This window comes from Corythoichthys intestinalis, chromosome 20 (genome assembly GCF_030265065.1).
Source record: "Corythoichthys intestinalis isolate RoL2023-P3 chromosome 20, ASM3026506v1, whole genome shotgun sequence".
NCBI classification, from domain to species: Eukaryota; Metazoa; Chordata; class Actinopteri; order Syngnathiformes; family Syngnathidae; genus Corythoichthys; species Corythoichthys intestinalis.
This window is the reverse complement of record NC_080414.1, coordinates 1573789-1586274: the sequence shown is the minus strand read 5'-3', so window position 1 is coordinate 1586274 and position 12486 is coordinate 1573789. Positions and strand designations below refer to the sequence as shown.

The 12486-nt window shown below is 42.4% G+C and overlaps 1 protein-coding gene across 1 annotated transcript in view; it reads left to right on the top strand.

Moving 5' to 3' along the window:
• The window catches only part of gpr158a (G protein-coupled receptor 158a), a 63379-nt gene extending 55109 nt beyond the window's left edge, over positions 1 to 8270 (top strand). The window contains exons 7-11 of the mRNA XM_057824489.1: positions 890 to 1128; positions 2113 to 2251; positions 2410 to 2515; positions 4303 to 4449; positions 4844 to 8270. Coding sequence (XP_057680472.1) covers positions 890 to 1128; positions 2113 to 2251; positions 2410 to 2515; positions 4303 to 4449; positions 4844 to 6724 — 2512 coding nt within the window. The 3' untranslated portion in view covers positions 6725 to 8270. The remainder of the gene's footprint in view (positions 1 to 889; positions 1129 to 2112; positions 2252 to 2409; positions 2516 to 4302; positions 4450 to 4843) is intronic.
• The last annotated feature ends 4216 nt before the right edge of the window (positions 8271 to 12486 follow it).

Genomic DNA, 12486 nt, shown 5'->3' with positions numbered 1-12486 from the left:
CTATGTGGCAAAATGGATTTTGCCATGTGGCTTTTTTTTTTTTTTGCCATGTGGCAAAATGGATTTTGACATGTGGCATTTTTTTTTGCCATGTGGCAAAATGCATTTTACCATGTGCCTTTTTTTTTTGCCATGTGGCATTTTTTTGCCATGTGGCAAAATGGATTTTGACATGTGGCATTTTTTGCCATGTGGCAAAATGGATTTTGGGATGTGGCATTTTTTTGCCATGTGGCAAAATGGATTTTGACATGTGACATTTTGGGGGGGCGTATATGACATTCTTTGAGGTAGTTATGCAGGCTATGCACGTCCATGCCATTGACGGCCATGCATGTCCAAATTTTCCATTCATTTTAAATGGCAAAAAAACATGTGTGGCCGTCAATGGCATGGACGTGCATGGCCTTCAAAATTGCCATATACCCCCCAAAAATGCCATATAATCCCTCAAAAAGTGCCACAAACCAAAATCCATTTTGTCACATGGCAAAAAAATGCCACATGGCAAAAAAAAAAAAAAGCCACATTACAAAATCCATTTTGCCACATGGCTAATACCACTTTTGGTTCTCGCTGTCTCTCCACCTTTTCTATGAAATGAATTTTTCAAAATAATAATCATTAAAAAAAAAAAATATATATATATATATATATATATATATATATATATATATATATATATATATATATATATATATGGGATAATTCATTTGCTAATGATTAGTTCATTGTGGCAGCCTTAGTTTCACTGCTGCTGACCAGTCACTGACTGCCCCTCCCAGTCAAAATGGATTGGATATTTTCAACTGAAGCCAATGAGTTGATCGTTATCATTACCATCTTGAATAAAAATGGATGACTGAGAAGGTTTTGTTGTTTTGGGTAGGGTGCTGAAGGTGTTCCTGTCGCGCACGGCTCAGAGGATTCCCTACATGACCAGCTGGCGGGTGCTGAGGTTGCTGGCGGTCATCCTGCTGGTGGCTTGCTGGTTCCTGGCGGCCTGGACGGCGGCCGTTTGCCAGACGGCCGACAGGAAGCTGGCGCTGATCCGCGTGGGCCGCACGCCCGACGGCCTTCAGTTCAGCATGTGCCTGCTCGACCCCTGGGACTACATGATGGCCCTCGGTAAGTTGCGCTTCAAATCTCACTCGGAAAATTGTTCGAGTCCTACTCCTTCGTCATTCGTGAACTCGGTTGCTATGTAGCATGAGCCAGTATCTATTGATCTTCGAAGCTTGATTTTGTACATTTGTATTTTTTGTATCATGACTGATTAATTCATTGTGAAATTATAGTTAGGAGTTAAAAATACATATACTGTATATAGTTAGGAGTTAACCTATCTTCTATAGGTTAGGAATTTGCCAGTAGATGGCATGCGCAGACAGCAGAAGGACCTATTGGTGCCTGTGTTGCCTGTTACGTATTAACAAAACAACAAACAAACAAAAACTAATATTTATATTAATAAATGTTTTTTTAAGCACTGCAAATGTAACTTATTATGATATAAATAAGATATATATAAAAGAAAACAGTGATTTGTACATATACTGGACTGTCTCAGGAAATTAGAATATTGTGTATTCTAATTTTATGAGACAGTCCTGTAAGTATTTTATTTTTGAAAAATATGGAAATGACTCATTTCTAAAAATAGTCTAGGAAAAAAAAATGACACAACACCTATTTATTTACAGTTGTGTATGTATTTTGTTACTTTCCACCCGGGGTATTTTGTGTAAGCCAGCGTTTTCCATTTGCTGACTCCAGCAGCGCCCTTTGTCTCGCCGGGGAAAACAGATGGAACTCTGCGTGCGACCACTTTAATAAGAACGCATGGGGGTTACCTTTCCACGCTCATAAATTACACGCGGCGGCCATCCATCTTTCCTTTTCATAAACGCGCTCTATTTATGCTGACGCCGCTGCGTCCGTTTCCTCGGAATTTATTTCACTTTGCCTAATGGTCGCACCGACAAGCCCGGACGTGACAATTTATACGACTCTGTTTCCGTGAAGAATAGACGTCCGATACATTTTGAGAAAATGGCAGTTTAGAGGAGCTGAAATGTTTTCACTCTTCCTGCTTGACGTTTTTACATTCAGCCGAGTTCCTGTTCCTGTTGTGGGCGGTGTACTTGTGCTACGCCGTGAGGACGGTGCCGTCCGCCTTCCACGAGCCTCGCTACATGGCCATCGCCGTCCACAATGAGCTGGTCCTGTCGGCCATCTTCTACGTCATCAGGTAACGCTGCTTACAAATAATAGTGTTTGCAGTCATATATTCTTAATCCTCTGCAAGGAGCCGACTCTTGTACTGTATATTGTATTTTTTTGTTTGTGTCAAAAATAATGACCATCAACGGAGATTTTTAACGTGCGCGATACTTTTTTTCCCCTCAGGTTCACGCTGGCGCCTGAGCTACATCCCGACTGGATGCTTCTGCTCTTCTTCACGCACACGCACCTGACGGTGACGGTCACGCTGGGCCTGCTGCTCATTCCCAAGGTGCTTTTGCAGCAAAAGCACCTTTCCCTGACTCATCGGCTGCCATTGACGGTGATGGACGTCCAATCATGTGGTGTCCAATCATCCTTGAAATGGGGTTATCACTAGTAGAAGTCCAAGCCATTTGAACTGGGAGGGTAGCAGTCAACATTCTTTCGCTGCCACCTCTCCAGCTTTAAATGGATTGGATGTCTAGCGTTGTCCATGGCAGCCAATGAGCAAAAATCAGCATTTTTGTTGTTGTGGGACTGGGTGCAGTTGAAAGAATGAATGTTTTACCAAAAATGTCTAAATATTTTCTTTTTACAAAACCTTTTGTTTTTTCCAGAAAATAATCCAACAGTTTTTGATAGAACACTTGTTTTTTTTAACCCCAAAAAATATTTTTTTAAACCAAAAATCCAACAAAAACAACATTTTTGACACAAATTATTTATTATTATTTTTCCAATGAAAATTGATTTTTTTTCCCGCCAAAAATGGCCAATATTTTTTTTGGGAAGAAACCCTGCCATTTCAACTTTTTTGACCATTTCATTTTTTAAACATAAAAAAGTATATGTACAAAAAAAAAAAAAAAAAAAAAAAAAAAAAAAAATATATATATATATATATATATATATATATATTTTTTTTTTTTTTTTTTTTTACCAAAAAGCCAACATTTTGGACCAAAAAAATTCAGCATTTTTGACACAAAACTGATTTTTTTTTTTTTTTACAAAAATCCTTTTTTTTTCCACCAAAAATTTTTACCTATTAAATTTTTTTTTTTTTTTTTTTTAATTTTACCCAAAAATATTGACCAAAAAACAAAAATACTCCTCAGTCACTGATTGCTCTCCCACTTCAAATGAAGTGGACGTCTATGTCCATGGCAATCAATGAGCTAAAATCAGCATTTTTTTTTTTTTTGTGGTACTGGGTGTGAGTGAAAGAATGAATGTTTTACCAAAGATGTCTAAATATTTTCCACAAAAATCCAGTATTTTCACTAAACACTCTATCATTTTTTTCAACCCCCAAAATACTTTTTTAAAACCAAAAATCCAACATTTTTGACATACATTTTTTTTTTTTTTTTTTTTGCAAAAATTCATTTTTTCTTCACAGAGTCCCTTTTTCAACATTTTTGACCAAACAACGTTACATTAAAAAAAAAAAAAAAATCCTCCGTAACTCCAACATTTCTGACCCCCCCAAAAAAACTAAACATTTTTGACCAAGAAATTTCAACATTTTTGACACAAAACAGATTGTTCTTTTATCTTTTTTTAATTTTATTTTTTTAAACAAAAATTCTTTTTTTTTTCCCCAAAAAATATTGACCAAAAAACAACTATTCAGTCATTGGTAGCCCTCCCACTTCAGCATTTCTTGTTGTGAGACTGGGTGCGGGTGAAAGAATAAATGTTTTACCAATAATGTCTAAATAGTTTCTATTCACAAGAAATCCATCATTTTTAACCCCCCACCCCCCAAAAAAAGAAATAAAACAAAAAAAATCAATATTTTGGACAAATATTCTTTTTTTTACACAACATTTTTTGAAAAGAAAATTTTTTTTCCCAATTTTTTTTTTTTTTTTCAAAAATTATTTTTTTCTTTCAAAAGTCCCTTTTTTGCCAAAACCCCAGCATTTTTGGGGGGACCCAAAAATTGACCAAAAAACACAAATATTCAGTCACTGCTAGCTCTCCCACTTGGCTCCGGCATCTAGCAACGTCAATGGCAACCAGTGACTTAATATCTTTTTCTGCTGTTTTTTTTTTCTCCATGTTATCCAGTTTGTGTTCGCGGGTACACAAATGCGAGACGACTTGGCGTCGGAGGCATACGAAGATGAGCTGGATATGGGCCGCTCGGGATCCTACCTCAACAGCAGCATCACGTCGGCCTGGAGCGAGCACAGCCTGGACCCGGAGGACATTCGGGTCAGTCATTTCTAACCTCTCTCATGCGCTCCTATGTGAGGGGAGCTTTCCGTTCCTCAGTCAGCGCCGGACCAATCTCTTTCGGACTTAAACTTTACTCAAATCTGCTGCATAACTTTCGAATTTTAGAGCTAACGTTGACCGCGTTCGTTCCAAATCGTTTTGTCTTTTCAGAGGACCATTTTTTGTGGCTATCTCTCTCAAATTTGGGCTGCCACAAACCATTATTTTGGTAGTATGTAAAGGTATCATTGTTCCCTAGATGTTTGCTAAAGTTGACAAAGCTAATCATCTGCTTTTATTGGGCACTCCACAAATTCAGTTTTTTCCTTTCCGAAAGTATCAACTGAGCAATTCACTGTCCCGTCTTCCCCTCCCTGCCTCCCACGTACAGGAGGAGCTGAAGAAGCTGTACTCCCAGTTGGAGATTTACAAGAGGAAGAAAATGCTAGCCAACAATCCGCACCTGCAGAAGAAGCGCAGCTCCAAAAAAGGCCTGGGCCGCTCCCTGATGAGGCGCATCACCGAGATCCCCGAGTCGGTGCACCGCCAGTGCAGCCGCGAGGAAAAGGACGTCGGAGACCACGGCAGCAATCGCAACAGCATCTGCGTTCTGAAGAAGAACCCTTTCGATCAGACGCACACGGTCAAAGCGGTCAAAGAGGAGACCCTGAAAAACAAGGTCTTTTCCTTGAAGAAGTCCCACAGTAGCTACGACCACGTAAGAGATCCGGGCCAAGACTCCGACAAGATGGGGGTGAGCGCCGCCGAAGGCTCCCTTCTGGATGCCTTGATGGGAAAGAAGCTAGTAAAAAAGAAGTCCCGGGAGAACCTGGACGCCCCCTGCGAGTCCACCGAGTCGGTCCCTCTGGTCTGTAAGTCCGCCAGCGCCCACAACCTGACCGCCGACAAGAAACCGCTCCACCCTCGCGCCAACGTGCTGCAGAAGTCCCTCAGCGTCATCGCCACCGCTAAGGAGAAGACGCTGGGCTTGGCCGGAAAGACCTCGAGTGCGGAGGACGGCCCCAAGAGGCCTCAGCCGAGGAGCAGAGACGAGAATGAGACCAAGAATGCCGTCGGCAAAGTCAAAAGCGCCAAGCAAAGCGATCCGGTTAAAGGGAAGGACTTTTACAATCTCTCCGAGGTGTGTCCCTGGGAAGTGGAAGATCTCCCGACGCCTTCGGAGAACAAGGTCCAAAAGCACGTGTCCATCGCGCCTGAGGAAACGACCACAGTTCACGGGGGCAGCTCCAAGCCCAAGAAGCAAATGCTCTCGGATCAGACTCCTTCTGGAATCAGACAGTCCAAGGAAGTTCAGAAGACCAACACCGCAAGGGAAGAAGTTTGTCCCTGGGAGGGAGGTGAAAACCAAAGCGGTCCGGCGTCCGGTCAGGCTACGAAACTGCAAGAACCGCGTTCCAAAGGGGAAAACGCCACGAGCAACCGGGCCGAGGTTTGCCCGTGGGACTTTGGTGAACCTGCGACAGCAGAGACTTTTCCGTTAAAGACCGCCGAAACCCAAGGGAGGAACACCGTCACGGGAAGTTCGCTTAAAGCCGACGTTTGTCCCTGGGACATTCCAGCGTCTCCCGCCTCTGATGGCACGCCCAGTCCGTCCCGCAGTTCCAAACCCAAGGATTCGCCTTCCAAAAGGAAAGGAAGCCCCTGCCAGAGAACTCTCGAGAAAGACAAATTAAAAGACGGCAATGAGGAGAAGAGTAGAACTAAATCAAAGGACAAGAGCAAACCTGAAAAGCAGCAGAAAGTAGCCGAGGTTTGCTCCTGGGATGTCGGCGATCAGCAGGAGGCTCCGGCTGTAGAGAAACGCAAAAGCGCCAACGTCGGTGCCGCCAAAGTCAAGAAGGCCGACGTTTGTGCGTGGGACTTTGCGGAAGCGTCGGATAAAAGCCCTTCGGAAAGATCCTCGGCCTTGAGGAGCGACCCCGATCCCGCAAAGAAAGCCGACGTTTGTCCGTGGGACTTTGAGGAACTGTCGGATAAACAAAGAACCTCAGCTGCGAGGAGGAGCGACCCCAATCCCGCCAAGAAAGCTGACGTTTGTCCGTGGGACTCTGAGGGACCGTCAGATAAAGCCGCCTCGGAAAGACCTTCCACAGCGAGGAGGAGCGACCCCAATCCCGCCAAGAAAGCCGACGTTTGTCCGTGGGACTTTGAGGAAGCGCCTGATAAGACCACGCGGAAGAGCAATCCTAAACCCAGTCCCCCTAAAAAGGCCGACGTCTGCCCCTGGGACTTTGACGACAAGACGGCGTGACGCTTTCGGGGGTCAAATCTGATACGGGACGACTTGCAAGAAAAATCGATTCCGTTCCACGAGTTGCCTTCGTTTACGACATCGTTTTCCCGTTTTGTGTATTTCGGAGACGCCGACTTTTACAAAAGGAGACGATGAGCATTCCAGACGATGGCAGGGAAAACCTGAAGACGACCAATTATGCAACTTCTCACTCATCACTTGACTTTGCCGTTTTGTCTGTACATAAACATCACTCACGTGGGGACTTAGACGAGTAGTATCAGGAAGGTTGAAGTAACAGAAATGGCGGACATTTTGGAAAGCAATCAAGTCCGAAGCACTTTAGTCCACTCCATGAAGCGACTGCACCTTCACACCTTCTTCTTCTTCTTCTGGTTTGCAAGATCAATTCACTTGGAGTTCCGATGTACTCTATGTGCCTAAGTGAGGAACCGACCTCGCCGTCTTGTTTTACGTCCTGCTCGGCTACAAATGAAAATATTGGAATGCCCTGTTCTCAAGCCCCTTTCGCGCACGGTAGAGTCGACGCTCATCGTCTCAGACCGCTTTGTTAATTGGAACCTTTCGCCTACCTTCCAAATCGTTTTATTTGTACTTATTTTTACGACCGCGGTATACGACAAGCTAGCCTCCAGTCGGAAAGAAGGTTTCACGTTACGATCCCTGACAGTGCCTGTGACAGCATAAAAAAAAAAAATCTTAAATAGCATGAATTAGAATCATATTTTGAGACGATTCGACTATACAGTGCTGGCCAAAAGTATTGGCACCCCTCCAATTCTGTCAGATAATGCTCAATTTCTCCCAGAAAATGATTGCAATTGCAAATGCTTTCATAGTAGAAGTGTGCATCGGCACTGCCCTCACGATTCGATTCGATTACGATTCGGAGGGCCACGATTCGATTTGATTCAGAGGGTCGCGATTGGATTCGGTTCGATTCGGCAATGCATCGCGATGCATTAAAGCCTGGGATGCATTAAAATTCTAAAGCAAAGCATATTTTTTGTGACTCATGAGGCAACACAAGCGGTCAGACATTAAACAACTTTTTATTGGCTCTTGTGTCACTCCTGGTTGAAGTCAAATGAAAATACTTTCAGATATACTGTATATATATTAAAAAAAACAGTAGCAGCCTTTCACACAGTGCAACATCTGAACTCCTGTGCAAAATCAGTAATAACAGTCACTGTATTTTAGTCACAACGACCCATCAATAAAAATATTCAAGTAAATATTGAAGAAAACGACAAAGAAAATATTGTAGTGCAGCAGCATCTTTATCGCAATATCAATCCAGGGATCAGTTGAGTTGCAAACAAAACATCAACTAAATTGCAATGTAGAACAAAAGTAAAATGTAGGCCTAGCCCGCTATATATGTGCAATAGAGGTTAGATCGGGCCTAAAAAATTCAGCCCGACCCGACACGGCCCACTGGTATTGAAGCCCGACCCGGCCCGAGCCCGATCAATTAACTAGATTGGCAGGCCTGGCCCGAAAATCCCGATTTTTTTTTTTTTTTTTTTTTTTTTTTTTTTTTTTTTTTTTTGGAGTGACGCGGAAAAAACTGCTACTACTACTTGGTAGCACAACCTTTAGACAAAATGACTGCGAAAAACCGCTTCTGGTATCCATCAATGAGTTTCTTACAATGCTCTGGTGGAATTTTAGACCATTCTTTGGCCAACTGCTCCAGGTCTCTGAGATTTAAAGGGTGCCATTTCAGATCTCTCCACAGGTCTTCTATGGGATTCAGGTCTGACCACTTTAGAAGTCTCCATTTCTTTTATTTCAAACCATTTTCTAGTGCTTTTTGAAGTGTGTTTTGGATCATTGTCCTGCTGGAAGACCCATGACCTCTGAGGGAGACCCAGCTTTCTCACACTGGGCCCTACATGATGCTGCAAAATTTGTTGGTAGTCTTCATAATGGAGTCAAGCAGTCCAGTGCCAGAGGCAGCAAAGCAGCCCCAAAACATCAAGGAATCTCCGCCATGTTTGACTGAGGGGACCGTGTTCTTTTCTTTGAAGGCCTCGTTTTTTCCTTGTAACCTCTATGTTGATGCCTTTTCCCAAAAAGCTCTACTTTTGTCTCGTCTGACCAGAGAACATTCTTCCAAAATGTTTTTGGCTTTCTCAGGTAAGTTTTGGCAAACTCCAGCCTGGATTTTTTATGTGTCTGAGTCAGAAGTGGGGTCTTCCTGGTTATCCTTCCATAGAGTCCCTGACAGACGCTGACAGATAGTACAGTTTGACAATGTTGTACCCTCTGACTGCGGCACAGCTTGAACTTGTTCGGATGTTAGTCGAATTTCTTCATCCACCATCCGCACAATCTTTCGTTGAAATCTCTAGTCAATCTTCCTTTTCCGTCCACATCTAGGGAGGTTAGTCACAGTACCGTGGGCTTTACACTTATTGATGACAATGCCCACGGTAGACACAGGAACAATCAGGTCTTTGGAGATGGACTTGTAGCCTTGAGATTGCCCATGCTTCCTCACAATTTTGTTTCTCAAGTCCTCAGACAGTTCTTTGGGTCTTCTTTCTTTTATTCATGCTCAATGTGGTACACACAAGGACACAGGACAGAGGTTGAGTCTACTTTAATCCATTTTAACTGGCTGCAAGTGTGCTTTAGTTATTGCCACCACCTGTTATGTGCCACAGGTAAGTAACAGGTGCTAATAATTACACAAATTAGAGAAGCATCACATGATTTTTCAAAGGGTGCCAATTATTTTGTCCGGCCCATTTTTGTAGTTTTGTGTAAAATGATAATATTTCATTATTTTTACATTCTCCTAGGTGTTTTTTCATTGCAAGCAAAATAAATTTGTAATAGGAATCATTTTCAGGGAGAAATTGAGCATTATCTGACAGAATTGCAGGGTTGCCAATACTTTTGGCTAGCACTGTATACAACAATTTGGCAAAGCGCAGTGGCCTTCTTGTTGGACAGGGAGTGTTTTCACCCACAAAATGCAGGCCACCTCCTTATAAAACGTGTACCATGATCGCAGTATTTGACATCATATAAAACACGTAGCTTACTCCCCTCACAACGGTCCCACAGTTGTCGGACTTGTTTTGGCCATTCTCCGCGGTGAACGGGAACTTTTTGAAACCCATAAAGGCTCACACGCCGCTCCCTGGTGCAGCAACAAAAGCCTGCAGCACATTGGGCTGGCGTGATGCTAAAAATAAACAAAATAATCCTCAAAATCAGCTGAATCCGCAGTCGTTCTGCATACTATCGGCTGGATACTGAAGGTGATTAGCCCGCTGATGTCACATTCAGGTAGTCACTCATTTTCATGGCGCGGGATTCACAAAATTGAATGAATATATTGGTGCTGCAACGGTTAATCGATTAACTCAAGTATTCGATAAGAAAAAAATATTCGAATTAAATTTTGTTGCTTCGAGTATTCGTTTAATTAAAGTGGCGTTGCACTGCCCTCTGGTCTGCCTCATTTTACATGGCTGAATCCAACTGCTCCCTGTTAAGACCAACGTAAGCGAAGTTTTTGCTTGGGCTAGTGTTTTTTAATGCATTCGTAATTTAGTTTATAGGTATATTTAGTCGTTTTTTTGTGGGAATATGAGTCTAAACCATTTGTTAAGAGCACTGTTAAAAACTTTTTTTTTTAAAAACGTTAGCATTTTATAGCATTTAAGCAAGCAGATTTTTGTTATGTAAGTTGGCCAATTGTTCTTTTGTTGTACATAGGTCCTGATTTATGTTTTTATACCGTTTGAAGCTCATCCCAGGTATTTTAATATTTCATATTCCTTATCCGATTACTCGATTATTCGAACTAACTAGTTCATCGATTAATCGACTACTAAAATAATCGATAGCTGCAGCCCTATAATATATTGATCGCTTCCACACACATTCAAGCGGTCCATTTCATTCAGGAGCATAAAATACCACGTGAAATATAAAATAAACATGTTTTTTGCTGTCAGAGGCACTTTAAGTTAGAGGTAACTCATGCACAACTACGTCTACGTAAGTATCCCCTTATTTTTGTGCTGTTGCTATCGTTAGACCGTAGTCACGTTCCGGAAAATTGAACCCTTGTCAAATTTGAACCACAAAAGCGGTCTAGATCAGATTTGAAAAGTTCCGACTCCGTGTGACAAGTTGCGTTATGAATGTAGCCTTCAGATACAGGGGTACGCTCTTCAAGGTTAGCTTATGCTCCATTAGCACGGTTCTTTCCGTGCGTGGGCGACTTTTCTGAATGTTCTTTAAAATTCAAAATCCTGGAAAGCCGCCTGATTTTCCAGGTGGACTTCAACACCAGACCGGCGCGAAAGGGGCTTAACAAACGCACCGCAAACACCAAATGCTAACGTTTGACGTAGTATACTCACCAAATACTTACTGCCGAATACCGTAGATGTGTAAAAATGTCACTGCAGCCGTGTAGTAGCGACAATTTATACGATTTCGCCGCCTGTTCGCAAATTAGATGAATCCAACTGCGCTCTCGCGTTAGCGCTAGCAAATCAAGACGCGTTCGCGAGCACGACGAAAATAGCTGAACGAGAACCCGTTTTGGCGCGTTCGTGTATCCGACGTTTACATGTAAGATAGCAAGTAGCTTCCCGTCGAGCCCGTTTTGTCATTTTTAGACTTTTTGTCGACGAATGCTAGAACTAAACCTTTGCGAGGTTTTGCCGTGTTCCACGTTTTGTATCAAAATGTCTTAACCGTCGGCCCAGCGCCGATCGTGCTGTCGCAACAGTAACCCGTCGAGTCGCTGTTTAACATGTCGGCGTCAACTCCAGCGTCCGCGGCGTAAAAGTCTGAAGCTAGCGGGGTTAGCGATGGCGAGTCTTTGTCGAAAAGAACGTGACAAAAGAGTTCTGTTTTTTTGTGCGTCTTAGTTTGGAAAAAAATAAGCACTGCCATGTCGACTTGTACTGCCCTCCTGTAGCCCTTTTTTTGGAAATTTGTAATTATTCTCTTCATTTCTATGCTTGGGATTTGCCGTCTTGCGTCGCCAACGTCAAAACGTTGGAGTTTATGAGACCTATAGTTTGAAAAAATGCATGGTAAATGATTTTTAAAAATAAAAAAATGTAGTTCCAGCCCGTAATAATTCCGTGTTTAACTCTTTGGGAGGGGCTGACGAGGAAGATGGAAATTTCCGGACTTAAAATGAACAATTCTGACCGAAATTCGGCTTTTCGTGCATTGGTTCTATTGACTGCGAGACATAAAAATCTACCGTAATTTTCGGACTATAAGCCGCTACTTTTTTCCTTCATTTTGAATCCTGCGTTTTATAGTACAGTGCGGCTTATTTGTTGATTTATTTAGGTTAATAGGCAACACATGCTTCCTAGCATGCATTGCAGCACTACAGATGGAAATAACAATCACAATTCTGTGCTAATTAATAATTATTTCTTCAGTTACTGTTCCAATTGTTTCATTAATTGCTTGTTATGGTATCTGGTAACTTTTTATATAACAGCAGTGTCATACGACTGTCGTAAGACCGTCATAATTATGACATTACACTATCATGGGAATTACTGAATGCTTATGACGGATGTCATTAACTCATTCACTCCCAGCCATTTTCACCGGTGCAACCCCCTTCGCTCCCGGCCGTTTTACTGGATTTTGACTGATTTTGCAAGGCCCACAAAAAATTTTGTTCTATTGCTGTATAAACATGGAACTAGTGCTGCAACGATTAATCAATAAACTCAAGTATTCAATTAGAAAAA